This window comes from Doryrhamphus excisus, linkage group LG15, assembly GCF_037039965.1.
Source record: "Doryrhamphus excisus strain RoL-2023G ecotype Guam linkage group LG15, RoL_Dexc_Guam_v1.1, whole genome shotgun sequence".
Taxonomy (NCBI): Eukaryota; Metazoa; Chordata; class Actinopteri; order Syngnathiformes; family Syngnathidae; genus Doryrhamphus; species Doryrhamphus excisus.
Window position 1 is genome coordinate 2232655 of NC_136371.1, and position 15124 is coordinate 2247778.

Below are 15124 nucleotides of genomic sequence, written 5' to 3' on the forward strand. Positions count from 1 at the left end.
AAGCTAAAAGGAGCATTTGTGTCTCCAGCCTGAATGGGAGGTGCAACTGATTGCCTCATATTTTAGGCCATAAAATCAGCATCAGGCTCCAATTTTATGACAGAGAAAGGAGAGATGCAATGAGGTGAAATGACATATATTACCCACGTGGCTGTGAATAAACACAAATAGTGAGCAGCGGATTATTTCGAAAATATTGTCCTTGTATGACAACGCACAACTCTCCATCAACAACATTCATATTGATTTTGACGTCTGCTGTGGTGAGAGTCTTTGGTCAGGTTGAGCAGATAAACAACAAACTTGCTAGCTAGCTGAGTGTGGAATTATTATTAGTTTTGCCTTTGGATTGTAAATACTTGCAATGAAAGCACAGGTTATGCAAGGGGGAGTAAGGCGTCTTCCTTTAAAGAGGACCTATTATGCTCATTTTCAGCTCTTTGTATTGACTTTGTGGACTCCAATAGAGCAGCTAGACCCACAACAGAAAGCTCTCTAGATCAACCAGAATCTGCACCTATTGAAAGTGTGTTTCCTTTGTTTTAATATGCTCCATCCATGGCCTGCCGCCAGGCACGCCCACTCTGCTGTGATTGATCACACTCCCAAGGGCTCCTGAGGACTTCCACACGGCGGCCGAATTCCACTTTTTAATTTTGTCAGCATAGAACAACCACTTCTGCCTGATGCTCGTTAGACCCGAGCAACAATGCCAAAGTGAGTAAAACATTTTTGCACACCAAAATATAAACATTTCTGTGTCTGTGTCCTGTTTTTGTTTTATTTTTTTTTGTAGAAAGTGAAAGCCAGAAAATATCCTTTCATTGTTTTTCATTGGGATATTAAATTGAGCAGCATTAGGGTACTCTGCTGCGTGTGACATGATACTTTTTGAATCAGTGTTGCAACCAAGCAGCAAAAATCCAAAGAAAAAGCAATATATATGCAATAATCCTCTGATGCTTGCAGATTTGAAGTTCTTAATTTTTAACTTAAATCTTTCAGAAAATATTGGTTAAATTCCAAGTTTGGAGTCCTATGCAGTACAATGGGACGTATTGTTTAATGTGGTTTACTAAAGATGAATACACAATTATGAATTATTAAACTACTATTTAATACTACTATTATACTACTATTTAATAATAATATTAATAGTTTAATAAACTAGTAGTATTAAACTACTATTATTACAACTATAAACTATACACTGAAATACATCTAGGATCGAGATTTGAACCTGGAACACCTGACTATGAATGAGATGTGTTAACCACTATTCCACTGTCCCGCCCAGCAATTTTCTCACACAACACTGACAACAGTAATAGAGTCATGCTTGTCTCTATGTTTGTGGATGCAATATATTCCTTACCAGACGGGGGCGGTAAATCGCAATGTTAACAAAACCAGTCAACCTCAATGCAGAAGAAGTTGAGTCCAGACTTGAGAAAGGTGTCAACATGGCGGCGGTGGACGTCGTTGTGGGCAACTTGGTGACTCTTTGGAGGATACCAGCCGTCCGACAGAAATTCCCTTGGATGTTTTTGCTTATTTCAGTCGTGGGTTCGATTCTCAAAGAGCTCCAAGTCATCCCGCAGACGTATTTCAGCAGCAGCAGAAATGTCCTGAATGTGTGAGTACAGCTAAAGTTTGTTAGCTTGCCGAGGTCAACTCCGAGCATCGATCGAGGAATGACATCATGTTTCACGTAAAGTGTCGTCTGGCTAGACTCAGATCATTTTTAATGAATATAATCCGAAGCCTCGAAGACTTCCTGAATTACACTGCTTCAAAAATAGTGGCGTGTCAACCTACCCGGTCTACGGAGGCCAGACGTTCGGAGGCTCCTCCTTCAGCCGCGAACCAGCTTTGGGAATCCAGACCAGGGGTGTCAAAACTCATTGCAGGTTTTCTTTCCGGTCTGTCACTAAAGCAGGTGACTTTAATAATCAACACCTCCTTCAGTTTGAGGGAAGGAGCTCATCAATTAAAACCACCTGCTGGAGAAACTCGTTGGAAAGAAAACCTTCAGCGTCTTGGCCCTCTCGCGACACATTGGAGTCTAGCACTTCCTGGTTGTGTCACGTGTTCTCATGTTTACTCTGACGTCACAACATAGCGACCTTCAATAGTACAGTAAGAAAGTCGTAGCAACATAAAGTGAAGGCGAACAAACAAAATGAACATTATAAAAGTAAAGTTTTTTTATTAGGTTTTTACAGTAGAGAGAAGAAAGATTTAGCTACAGCTCACAACTAAACATGATATATTAAACAGTAATATTAATAGCTCCTTTTATTACTTTTTGGCTACTTAATTCATCTGAACAGGAACAACACATACAGTTTAATAATATGTATTATTTGATGCCATGTATGACTTGATGTAATATAACAATGTGGTATCCTGGCAAAATGATGAGGTGCAGAAATCCAAAGGAGGAGAAGGTTTGGAGGCCATCAGTGATGTTTCATGGTGGTACCACATACCCGTCCTGGAACTCCATACTGATCATGATGGATGATGTAGAGGACAGTGGAGACATGCACCAGTCCACATGACATGATGTGCCAGTGACAGACACAAGGCATTTTTGTTGATGGGACACATACAGCAGCAACATGGTCATACTCATTTATTTAAATACCGTATTTTCCGCACTATAGACGCATTTAAATTTTCTCAAAAATCGACAATGTGCCTTTTAATGCGGTGCGCCTTATGTGTGTTCCAAAATCTGTAGAAATGATGTTGTTCTACTTGGGTGAGCGCTCTGCTTGATTGAGTGTAGACCATTTCCTGCTGACTTTGGGGCATAATACTACACTGACTGCGGTAAACCAATCAGAGAACTAATAATAATACGCAATGCTAAAGGTTTTTAGCATTGTTCACGTGTAAGTTGTTTCCCTTTCCAGTTTATTGATTGCTCTGTGTGATCTTCTTATTTGTCGTGCAGGTATTTCGTCAAAGTGTCGTGGGGTTGGACTCTACTGCTTCTGACTCCCTTCCTCCTCCTCTCCAACACCGCCTTCAGCAGGAATGCCGTCTTCCTCGCGCGAAGGCTCCTGTCTCTGGCGGTGGCGACGACAGTGTGGTACGTTTGCACTGAGACCTTCTTTTACATCGAGGACGTGACCGGCTCGTGTTTTAAAACGGACTCCATGGACATTGTCAGCCAAGAGTTCACCACCAAAGCCAGCTGCAGGCGTGCTGGCTTCCACTGGCATGGCTACGACATCTCCGGCCACTCCTTCATCCTGACTTATTCTGCCCTCTTTATCGTGGAGGAAACTGCACCGATGGCCTCCCTGAGGACGGGGAGTCTGTCAACGCTTCCAAGGATAGTTCTGAACCTTCTGTATGTGTCACTAAACCTTATAGTAATTATATGGCTGTGGATGTTTATTTGCACGTCTGTGTACTTCCATGACCTGTCTCACAAGGTGCTGGGTACCGTTTGTGGGTTGTTGGCATGGTATCTGACATATCGGCTTTGGTATCTCCATCCTTTGTCTCCAGGACTCCCCCCTCAGCGTCATATGAAAGAACAGACCCAACGTACCTAGGCTGCATTCCTGCTATGCTTCATGTTGCCTACATTTACAGCGGGCACACTGTTTTTAAGGTATTATCCTTGAGTTGGGACGATCACTCAACACACGACTTTTTCAGCTGCTGTTCCCAAAACCACTAATGTGGTTTGAGAGCAGAGGTTTACAAGTCCACTTGGACATCACTGACAAGTGTTGTTTCCAGACCAATGTACACTAGCTCATTTTTTTTAATATAAATGACATCCTTTTTAAAAGGATTTTCATCAGCATCAATATGACACTATTTATTTGTGTCCGTTTGACACATTCAAAGCTTGAACAGACTGACATGGTTGCTTGTTTGCTGCCTTGCATGTGAGGATAACATGTAATAAAATGTTTTTATGCAATTTTGAAGTGTCCGACATTGTTTTCACACCCCATATAAAATTAATATACAGTATTATCTTTCACTCAAGGTGAAATAGGACCAAAACATCAAAATAAAAAGTATGTTTACATACTAAAAAGTTTAAGGAGGCCCCTTTTGTACAGCCTGTGTATGTAGCAATAACAATGATCATATCATTTCACGTCTTTTGAGACTATAGTGTGTATTTACCACAATGAAAAACAAACTTTTTTGTGCATTTTTAGATTTATTTGTCATTGATGGCAACTGAATAAATTAAGGCTTATGAACAAACATCATAAAAAGCACCATAAATAAATGCATCTATTTAGAAATATAAAAAAAATCAAGTAGAAAATAAATAAATACTATAGTGAGATATAACAGCCACCATCACAAATATAACTTCTTGACTGTGTGAAGTAGGGGGTCCCAATCAGTCCCCCAAGAAGTGGATTTGCAAATAATCCAGTAATTAAAATGAATCAGAGGCGCTTGCTGTGTCCTCATTTCTCTTTGAATTTGAAGTTGCAAATTCAATAACGAGATGGCATGATCACACTAAAATGTTCCGCATCCGTTATACATTTAAATCACCTTATTTGTGCATGAACAGTTTGATGTGTGTTCCTCCATACGCAAGTCTTACATCTTCCATCATTAAAAGATATGATACCAAGAGAATCAATGGGAACATGAAATGGGATGCAGAGGCTTTCCTTAAAGGGGATCTATTATGCTCATTTTCAACACTTTGTATTGAGTTGTGGTGTCCTGTAGAGCAGCTACACACAATATCCCACATAGAAAACTTTTTAGATTTTCTAGAATCTGCACCTATTCCAGCTTTTGATTTATTCCACCCACGGTCCGTTTTCGGGCATGAATGGTCACACACCCAAAGCGCCTCCTAACTATGAACCATATAAGGAAATCCGCCCCTCTGTGACATCACAAAGGGGTAGTTTTACCACGCCTTTTCAAACCAAACATTTTAAGCCATCCCAAACTTCTTTTAGGGCTCACTTCCAAATGCAAAAACCTAATTATATGAAACTTTGGCATAGTTTAATAAGAGAATACAACATTCTTACTGCATTTATAGGTCAGAAAAGTGGAAAAACCACAATAGGTCCCCTTTAATGAATTCTGCCAGCATGCTGCTTATCACCTACACCCAGTGGAGATGCTATCAGTAAATCATTTAGAAGCTGTGCAGTGAGAGATCCTTGTCATGGAGAAACACAGTACCTCAGAAGTTAACGATGGGGATGCTAAGGCATCTACAAACATAAGCACATAAGCCATTCCAACTTTTCCAATTTCAACTTTCCAACATTTCAGGAGTCAGCGGTAAATACAGTGAAGAAAATAAGTATTTGAACACCCTGCTATTTTGCTATTTCTCCCACTTAGAAATCATGGAGGGGTCTGAAATTTTCATCGTAGGTGCATGTCCACTGTGAGAGAGATAAACTAAAAAGAAAAATCCAGAAATCACAATGCATGATTTTTTAACAATTTATTTGTGTGATACAGCTGCTAATAAGTATTTGAACACCTGAGAAAATGAATGTTAATATTTGGTACAGTAGCCTTTGTTTGCTATTACAGAGGTCAAACGTTTCCTGTAGTTTTTCACCAGGTTTGCACACACTGCAGGAGGGATCTTGGCCCACTCCTCCACACAGATCTTCTCTAGATCAGTCAGGTTTCTGGGCTGTCGCTGAGAAACACGGAGTTTGAGCTCCCTCCAAAGATTTTTGATTGGGTTCAGGTCTGGAGACTGGCTGGGCCATGCTAGAACCTTGATATGCTTCTTACGGAGCCACTCCTTGGTTTTCCTGGCTGTGTGCTTCGGGTCGTTGTCGTGTTGGAAGACCCAGCCACGACCCATCTTCAATGCTCTGACAGAGGGAAGGAGGTTGTTCCCCAAAATCTCACAATACACGGCCCCAGTCATCCTCTCTTTAATGCAGTGCACTCGTCCTGTCCCATGTGCAGAAAAACACCCCCAAAGCATGATGCTACCACCCCCATGCTTCACAGTAGGGATGGTGTTCTTCGGATTGTACTCTTCATTCTTCTTCCTCCAAACACGCTTATTGGAATTATGACCAAAAAGTTCTATTTTGGTCTCATCTGACCATAAAACTTTCTCCCATGACTCCTCTGTATCATCCAAATGGTCATATGCAAACTTAAGACGGGCCTTGACATGTGCTGGTTTAAGCAGGGGAACCTTTCGTGCCATGCATGATTTCACATCATGACGTCTTAGTGTATTACCTACAGTAACCTTGGAAACGGTGGTCCCAGCTCTTTTCAGGTCATTGACCAAGTCCTGTCGTGTAGTTCTGGGCTGATTCCTCACCTTTCTTAGAATCATTGAGACCCCACGAGGTGATATCTTGCATGGGGCTCCACTCCGATTGAGATTGACCGTCATGTTTAGCTTCTTCCATTTTCTAATGATAGCTCCAACAGTGGACCTTTTTTCACCAAGCTGCTTGGTAATTGCTCCGTAGCCCTTTCCAGCCTTGTGGAGGTGTACAATTTTGTCTCTGGTGTCTTTGGACAGCTCTTTGGTCTTCGCCATGTTACAAGTTAAAGTCTTACTGATTGTATGGGGTGGACAGGTGTCTTTATGCAGCTAACGACCTCAAACAGGTGCATCTGATTCAGGATGATACATGGAGTGCAGGTGGACTTCTAATGGGCAGACTAACAGGTCTTTCAGGGTCAGAATTCTAGATGATACACAGGTGTTCAAATACTTATTTGCAGCTGTATCACACAAATAAATTGTTAAAAAATCATGCATTGTGATTTCTGGATTTTTCGTTTTAGTTTATCTCTCTCACAGTGGACATGCACCTACGATGAAAATTTCAGACCCCTCCATGATTTCTAAGTGGGAGAAATAGCAAAATAGCAGGGTGTTCAAATACTTATTTTCTTCACTGTATGTTAAAAATGAAGATGAAGACAAAGAAGCAGCAGTGGGATCCACTGTTTTTCATGCTCATTATTGCTGGGCCTTTATATATTTAGAAGTATCTGGAAGAGGATTCTTTGCAAAAATGCTCAATGGTGCCCCCCCCCCCGTGAAATCTGACAAGGAAGGCAACACACACATAACTCTTAACTGCATGACATTATGAACTCCCGTTTGGTGACAGTGGGCAATGTGCTCTAAATAAATTGTGTGTGTTTGTGCATGTAGGGTTACTATTTGGGCAATTGGTGCTTTCTTGAGATGTAAGACAGAGTTAACCTGTTTACTACGTACAGCAGGATAGTACCGGCGGCGATACACCATGTGTGGTTTGTTGTAAGTATGAGTAGTGGCATTCCAAGGTCACTTAACCCTTGTTTGTGTGACTGCATTGGTTTGGAGCAGACTAAAGTATTTAGTATAAGTGTTGCATGCCAAAAAAAAAATAAAATAAAAAAAAAACTTTATGAAGGCCTTGACTACCAGAAAATGTGCTGTCAAGAATGTTTTATAATGGAATGTTTTAATATATCTTTAGTCGGCAAGTTAAATATTAGTGTTATCTATATTCAGTATGCTTTTCCTGCAGTCATCAAATGTTACAGAAAAGTTCAAACATCACACAAATACATAGACACTGAACACACCGTGAGGGCATTCACTACATGTATTTCTTTTTTAAAAACCAGTAGGCAAAGTAGCCCATGCCTCCAAGGGATCCCATTAGAAAGGACGCCCCGAAGAAGGACGGGGGCTTCTTTTTTACCATCCGGAAGGCGTTGGGCAGGACTGCAGACAGAAGCGTTGTGTGGATGTCCCCCAGGACCTTACGGAAAGCGTAGCGTTTTTGCACACGCATAAAAAAAGACTGCAGGTTAGATCGACTGCCGTCCTCCCAGTATTTTTTAGAAAGTCCCAAGAACTTGAGCCTGTGCAGCAAGGCTCCAAGGCAGATATCAGCTAGTGTAAAGTCAGGTCCGCATAGCCACAACTCACACTTTTGTCCTGCAAAGGGTGGAAACATCATGACGCCGTGACAAGCCATGTTGTTAATATATCGTGATGCAGAGTCATCACCGCAACGTACCTTGATACTCCAGTTTCCTTTTCTCCAGCTCGGCCTCCACTTGATCTAAAACCATTGCTAACTCTCCCAGAATTTTCTTCAGGTAGTTCACATTATCATGGTCCAAGATTTTGGCCTGCCAACCATAATAGTTCCATTCAATAATTCAATCGCTACTGGTTACGTTCCAGGTATTGTTAATGTCAAATGGACTAATTAGATGAACTGACCATAAGCTTCTTTTGCTTCGACAAGTATGGTTCTGTGAGCTGGGGCTCCTCGTGGTCCAACTTCATCAGCTCTGTTGCTGCGTTGGCCAAATGTCCTGCAGTCACAAACATTGCACACAAATGCCGGGGTGATCACTGAATCATTCTCTGCCGCTGAATCCCTGATCCATGCATTCATCACAACCAGAATCGACTACTATTTTCTACGGTACACCGTCCAAAACCCTCAACAAACTACAATATATTCAGAACTCCGCTGCCCGCCTCCTCACCTCCACCCGCTCCCGTGAACACATTACCCCTGTCCTCCAAAACCTCCACTGGCTTCCCATCCCCCAACGCATTCACTTCAAAATTCTTCTCATCACCTACAAAGCCCTCCATGATCTGACCCCCCCCATACCACGTCCACTTCGCTCCTCAGACTCAAACCTCCTGGCACTCCCCTGTAAGACCAAGCTCCGAACCTGGGGAGACAGAGCCTTCTCCATCGCTGCCCCATTCAGTCCGTGCTTGCCCTGACCTTCCCACCTTCAAAAAACAGATTTTTCCAGAATCTGCACCTATTCCAGCTTTTAATTTATTCCACCCACGACCCGTTTCTGGGCATGCCCACTATGCTGTGATTGGTCACACACTCAAAGCGCTTCCTAACTATGAACCATATAAGGAAATCCGCCCCTCTGTGACATCACAAAGGGGTAGTTTTACCACGCCTTTTCAAACCAAGCATTTTACCCCATCCCAAACTTCTTTTAGGGCTCACTTCCGAATGCGAAAACCTCATTGTCTGAAACTTTGGCATCGTTTAATAAGAGAATACAACATTCTACCTGCATTTATATATTATTATATATATTATTTTATATAAAACAACTAAAAACCCACTCTTTAAATCTGTTTTTAATGTCTAACTTTTTACATCTGACTGTTGTGCCCCCCTCCCCGTGCCCCCCCCTTTTACTCTGTGTAACTGTGTATTAACCAATGAATGTTGTATTTTGGTGTGTCTTCTATTCTGTTTACTTGCTTTTATTCAACTCCATTCTTCTGTAAAGTGTCTTTGAGTATTTTGAAAAGCGCTATAAAAATAAAATGTATTATTATTATTTATTATTATTATCTGTTTCCTGACATTGAACGAAATAATAGTCCTAATCACATGAATTCATTATCACCTACGCATCATGCAGCGAGCTGGCTTCACTTACTACGTATTTCAGCGGTGGCGTACTTTGGGATCATAGAGTCCAGGGTGAGCTCCGGATGGAGGATGCATCCGTGTGTGTAAGCGTCCATGGGAAGGCCATCCAATAGCTGTCGATACTGCTGGACACGCTCATGGACGGGCGAGTCTGCAGCTGGGATCAGCTGCGCTACCGTGTCTGTGGGACGACAATATAAAAACATTTAACAAAAGGGGGGATGATCCATATTTGAATTTCCATAGGATCATCTCTGTGTTCCGTATTCCGCGCAAGTTTGATATGGATGCTGTATGGTATCATGTACCCAGAAAAAATTATTACGTTTGATTAATGTTCATGTTAAAGGTTAAATAACTGTTAATAGTTATCCTCCCTATCCGTGTGGAAGTGGTAAGTTTTTGCCTATTTAAGTTTAAAGGAAATAACTTGAAGGCTACCGTTTAGGTCGCTAGCTCTCTAGTTTGTATAGTAAAACTATATATTTTATATAGTCAAATGGATTTGGTCTTCAGACATTTAGTTTTTTATCTCACCTTTTGGAACCGATTAATAACAAAAATCTATGTCCCAGTGATTAGTAACGGCAGGAGGCTCAGGAGTGTTCGATATAGCGCCCCTGCTCTCTGCTGAGGACCCTATGCTGGCCACTAGGCAGGAAGTAACAGACTGAACGTTTATCTAAGCTGCGTGACAGTCAACCCAAAAGAAAGCAGCAGCACGTATTGTTGAACACGAGGACAGTTTGTGACTGTTGGAGGAGCTTGTGAAGGTTCGTGGAAGGAGGCAGACGGCGCTCCTGGCAGAGCTCCAGAAGATGAGTAAGCAGTCCCGAGGCAGGTGAGCCATGCAGTGTTATATCACACCCTACCTATGGACCACTTTTATGAAAACAATGGAATGGTAATGGTAATGGTAATGGTAATGGTAATGGTAATGGTAATGGTAATGGTAATGGTTTTATTTCATTTGAACATGCATCAGATTACAATTGATTAATTAATCACATGATCAGTTTAATCACATAATTAATCACATAATCAGTTCACAGTTCCACATGTCCGAAAGGAGTAGGAAGAAGCAAAGCTTATTAAATCCTACCCCTCCATCTGGTACTTTTACAATCCGTAACTGTTACATTTGTTCACTTCCTGCTTTCCTAATATAGTATCCTAATAAAATGAAGTCATGCCGTTCTCCGTGCATTGTTGTTTTGATCGGGATATCTGGATTGTTTACAATTACTATGTATACAGGAATAAACCAGTTTGCTCATGCATGTAAACAGGTTATTCCGAATGTTTCAGAAACCAGACTATTGATGTTAACCAGACTATTAACTGGCGTTAATACATTAATACATTAAACATTAAATGTCGTGATGGATGGATGTTCTTGTTACAACTTAGCGTGAAATCATGTATAATAATTGGCTTGAGGCTGCACGGCGGTCTAGTGGTTAGCCTCACAGCTAGGAGACCCGAGTTCAATTCCTTGGTATTCTTTGTGTGGAGTTTGCATGTTCTCCCACGTGCATGCGTGTGTTTTCTCCGGGTACTCCGGTTTCCTCCCACATTCCAAAAACATGCTAGGTTAATTGGCCACTCCAAATTGTCCATAGGTATGAATGTGAGTGTGAATGGTTGTTTGTCTATATGTGCCCTGTGATTGGCTGGCCACCAGTCCAGGGTGTACCCCCTCCCTGCGACCTTCATGAGGATAAGCGGTAGAAAATGAATGAATACTTGAACTGGGCCATCCCAGTACCACATGGTTAGCATTAGTTCTGACTAGAATGTGGATTAGGCATGTTCTCACATGCTTGTAGAACAGGATCAAGTTTTGAAACCAGAATCTTTTCGAGAAAAGCAACAAAAGGCCGTCAGCGTGACTTTACCTCCCACAAAGTTGGTCTCCAGGTAGTCGATAATCTGGTTGTAGTCACTGATGATGTTGTCGCCGTGGAGAAAGACAGGTACCTCCTCCCCAAGGTTCAGCCTCATGAACCACGGCTCCTTGTGCTCTTGCAGTGGCAAGCTCACATCTCTCTCCTCACACACCAGCCCCTTTTCATGGATGACAAGACGGACCTGCAACATCAAGAACATGGACCACCATGATGAGAAATGTTGAATCAGCTTTAGTTGTTGAAAAGAGAAAAGCCTCCATGTTGGAACTGTGAGATGCTTCTGCCCCCCCCCTCCCCCCTCCCTGTAGTGAAGGCTGTTACAGTGCACTTGTCACACAACAGTTTGTTACGTAATCATGTTAGTCACTCGTCATCATGCCAAGTGGTTCAGCTGCTCAGGAGGCACATAATAAACATTAATTTGCTTAAAAGTCTAACGAGCTTTGGTCAATTTAGGATTATTGTATTTTAAATCAGTACAGCCCTCACATATTTATTATTTTATTACTGTAGATCAGGGGTCTCAAACTCAATTTACTTGGGGGCCACTGGAGCTCGGGTTTTCCAAAAAAACGCATTTATTAAAAACAAAAAAATTGAAAAAACTTCCAATTTTCTCCAAGAAAAGCTCTGATAAAACATTCCACTGTTCTCAAATATCTTACTTTTTATTTTTCTACACAAAATAAGATGAAAAATAAATAAACAAATCAAGAATAAAGAAAATCAATCAATCAGTAATAAATAAATATAATAATAATAATAAAACGGCAAATAATAAAAACTTAAGAAAGCACATATAGTTGGTGGGTAGACAAATTATTTTTTCAGATTAAAATGAACAAAGCATTATTAGAGCCCTGTAGACATGACAAAACACGACTATAGTCACATTTATACTCTTTTTATTTACAACATATTGCGCAACTGCAGGGTCTTGAGACACATGCTAACTCGCAAACTAGAGAGCTAGCCACCTAAACGGTAGCCTTCAAGTTATTTCCTTTCAACTTAAATAGCCAAAAACTTACCACTTCCACACGGATAGGGAGGATAACTATTAACAGTTATTTAACCTTTAACATGAACATTAATCAAACGTAATAATTTTTTCTGGGTACATGATACCATACAGCATCCATATCAAACTTGCGCGGGCCGCACTAACATTGAACTTTCATATCAAGGCGGCGGCCTCAAACTAGTGTCCTGCGGGCCACATTTGGCCCGCGGGCCGCGTGTTTGAGACCCCTGGCGTAGATGATACGGTATAAGTTAATGAGCTGGTATAGCAGTAAAGATTTACTACCTACTTAAAATGAGTTATCGTTTTAGACAACTTTTCATGTAAAGTGCCAGTATCATCTGATACCGACACTTGGGGGCATGATACCTGGCCTGATACCAGACAAACCATGTGATAACCTCTAAGTATCAACATGGTCCAAATGTCATTTGATATCCAAACTTTTTCCACATGCATGAACATTAAATCAAAATAAGCTACAAACAGCATGCAATACATTGAAATCAGGAGTGGGCCACTTGATGTTATTATAATATATATATTATTATATATATGTTATGTTATATAGGCCGACACACACCCACACACAGTATATGTGGATGATGGAACCCCCCACTCCACCCACCCCCATGCTAACATCATCATGACAACCCATATTTGTAGGCCCAGGACCAAAATGCAAGTGTTTTCATCCAGAGTTGTGTAAAAAGTGGTGCGGCCCACACCATGAAGTGCTGGATAGATTCCACAGTGTGATGATACAGCTGCAGAGGGGGTGGGGTAGTGTGTGTGTGTGGGGGGGGGGGGGGGGCTCAGGGTTTGTTTTGCACGTCATGTGAATGAAATATTCAGTATGTCATGTGTCAGAGCTCAAAGGTTACAAGCGTATATTGACTATTGATTCCGAGGAGATTAATCGGTCAATACATAATCGGTCAATTAATAAATGCGGGAGTGATGACATGCAAGATGATGAACGCTCTGCTATGCTCGATATTGACCACACGTCGAGGAAATGAGCCCCTTGCTGCAGCGCCTCTCTAAAAAACCTGTCGAATGGATGCTGTGCGCAGCTGCGGACACATTCTTGTCCACAGGAAGCACCACCGCCAAACATGTAAATAATCAATCAAAGCCACGCGTGGACGAGAAGCAAACACAACGCACAGCGACATCGCACCACGCAAGAGATGCCTCCATTTTTAGAGAGATGCCTCCGTGTTACCTTTTGGGAGGTAAAAGACTGAGTCCAGTGGTACAAAACGAGCCTGTCTTTGTTGAAAGGTTTGGTCTCCGCCGTGGGCTCTTCACACTCGTCCCCGTCCGGGACTTTGCCGTCCTCGTCCATGGCGGAGATGGGCCACCAGCCACAGTTGGTGGGGGTAACATGGTTGGAAGACGCCATGATAGAGCGTTTTGTGCGTGTGGAGGAGAGGAGCGAGGAGGGCGAGGAGGGAGCGGTGGGAGGGAGTGAGGATGGAGGGAGGGAGGATAGAGGGGGGGAGGGAGGGAGGAGGGGTCACAGGCTGGAGCATCACCGTGCATGCAGCATCCGGACAGCTCCGGTGCTGAAATCGGCTTTTAATCGGTACAGAAGTGTCACGAAGGAAGGACAAAGATCTTGGATACTTACTTGTAACGTTACAAATGTACTTTTTTTATGTTTTTACTTAAAGTAAAATTGGCGTTTCAAGAAACAGGCAGTTTGTTGTAGTTCTTAGTATTGTCCAGCAGAGGGTGGTAAGTAGGTAAGTGTGTTTAATACAGCTTTCCAACCACCATTTTTCATGAAGTTTACTTTCATTCATTCATTCATTTTCTACCGCTTATCCTCACGAGGAGATGCTGGAGCCTATCCCAGCTGTCTTCGGGCGACAGGCGGGGTACACCCTGGACTGGTGGCCAGCCAATCACAGGGCACATATAGACAAACAACCATTCACACTCACATTCATACCTATGGACAATTTGGAGTCGCCAATTAACCTAGCATGTTTTTGGAATGTGGGAGGAAACCGGAGTACCCGGAGAGAACATGCAAACTCCACACAGACATGCCCAAGGTCTGCGCACTAACCACTCGACCGCCGTGCAGCCCCCACTTTCGAATATCTTCCTACAATTATTGTGAGGCTACTTTTTTGAAAATAAACAAAATAAAACATTTACTATGTACATATTTGAGGGAGGATGTGCACATTAGTTTTGGGGAAAAGTTCATCCCTCTAGCTACAGCTTTTGGTAATGGTAATGGTAATGGTAATGGTAATGGTAATGGTAATGGTTTTATTTCATTTGAACATGCATCAGATTACAATTGAATGCATCCCATAATCAGTTCCCAGTTCCATATGTCCAAAAGGAGTAGGAAGAAGCAAAGCTTATTAAATCCTACCCCTCCATCTGGTACTTTTACAATCAGTAACTGTTACATTTGTTCACTTCCTGCTTTCCTAATATAATTTAAGTTCGTTTTTTATTTATTTTTTGTTTTTGTATTTTATTTTATTTTTGTCATGTACCGATATACAAGATGATATGACCATACAATAACATAATGGGTATCATAGTAACAGTCAATATAGTGATATATATAGCACATTATGTAATTTATCAAACCCCCCTTTTTAAAAAAATGATGTTTGATCTACTGCATATTTTTACTGAAAGCAATGTGATAGTTGTAGTTTTACAATTTCACCACCAGAGGGACTAAAGTGGGGTAGAAAAGTGGTTAT

At 41.7% G+C, this 15124-nt stretch overlaps 2 protein-coding genes across 2 annotated transcripts; one reads left to right on the forward strand and one right to left on the reverse strand.

The window, feature by feature from the left end:
- Nucleotides 1-1400: 1400 nt before the first annotated feature.
- Nucleotides 1401-3947, forward strand: fitm2 (fat storage inducing transmembrane protein 2). The gene is made up of 2 exons (XM_058051718.2): nucleotides 1401-1636; nucleotides 2963-3947. Exons 1-2 carry the CDS (start codon nucleotides 1464-1466, stop codon nucleotides 3570-3572), a joined length of 783 nt encoding a protein of 260 aa, XP_057907701.2. The 5' UTR covers nucleotides 1401-1463; the 3' UTR covers nucleotides 3573-3947.
- Nucleotides 3948-6923: 2976 nt separating this feature from the next.
- Nucleotides 6924-13847, reverse strand: gdap1l1 (ganglioside induced differentiation associated protein 1-like 1). Its single transcript, XM_058051282.2, has 6 exons — nucleotides 13612-13847; nucleotides 11348-11540; nucleotides 9457-9630; nucleotides 8246-8340; nucleotides 8037-8151; nucleotides 6924-7954 (listed from the first exon to the last, which is right to left on the reverse strand). The coding sequence occupies exons 1-6, from the start codon at nucleotides 13789-13791 to the stop codon at nucleotides 7611-7613; spliced, it is 1101 nt and encodes a 366-aa protein (XP_057907265.2). The 5' UTR covers nucleotides 13792-13847; the 3' UTR covers nucleotides 6924-7610.
- Between the last annotated feature and the right edge of the window lie 1277 nt (nucleotides 13848-15124).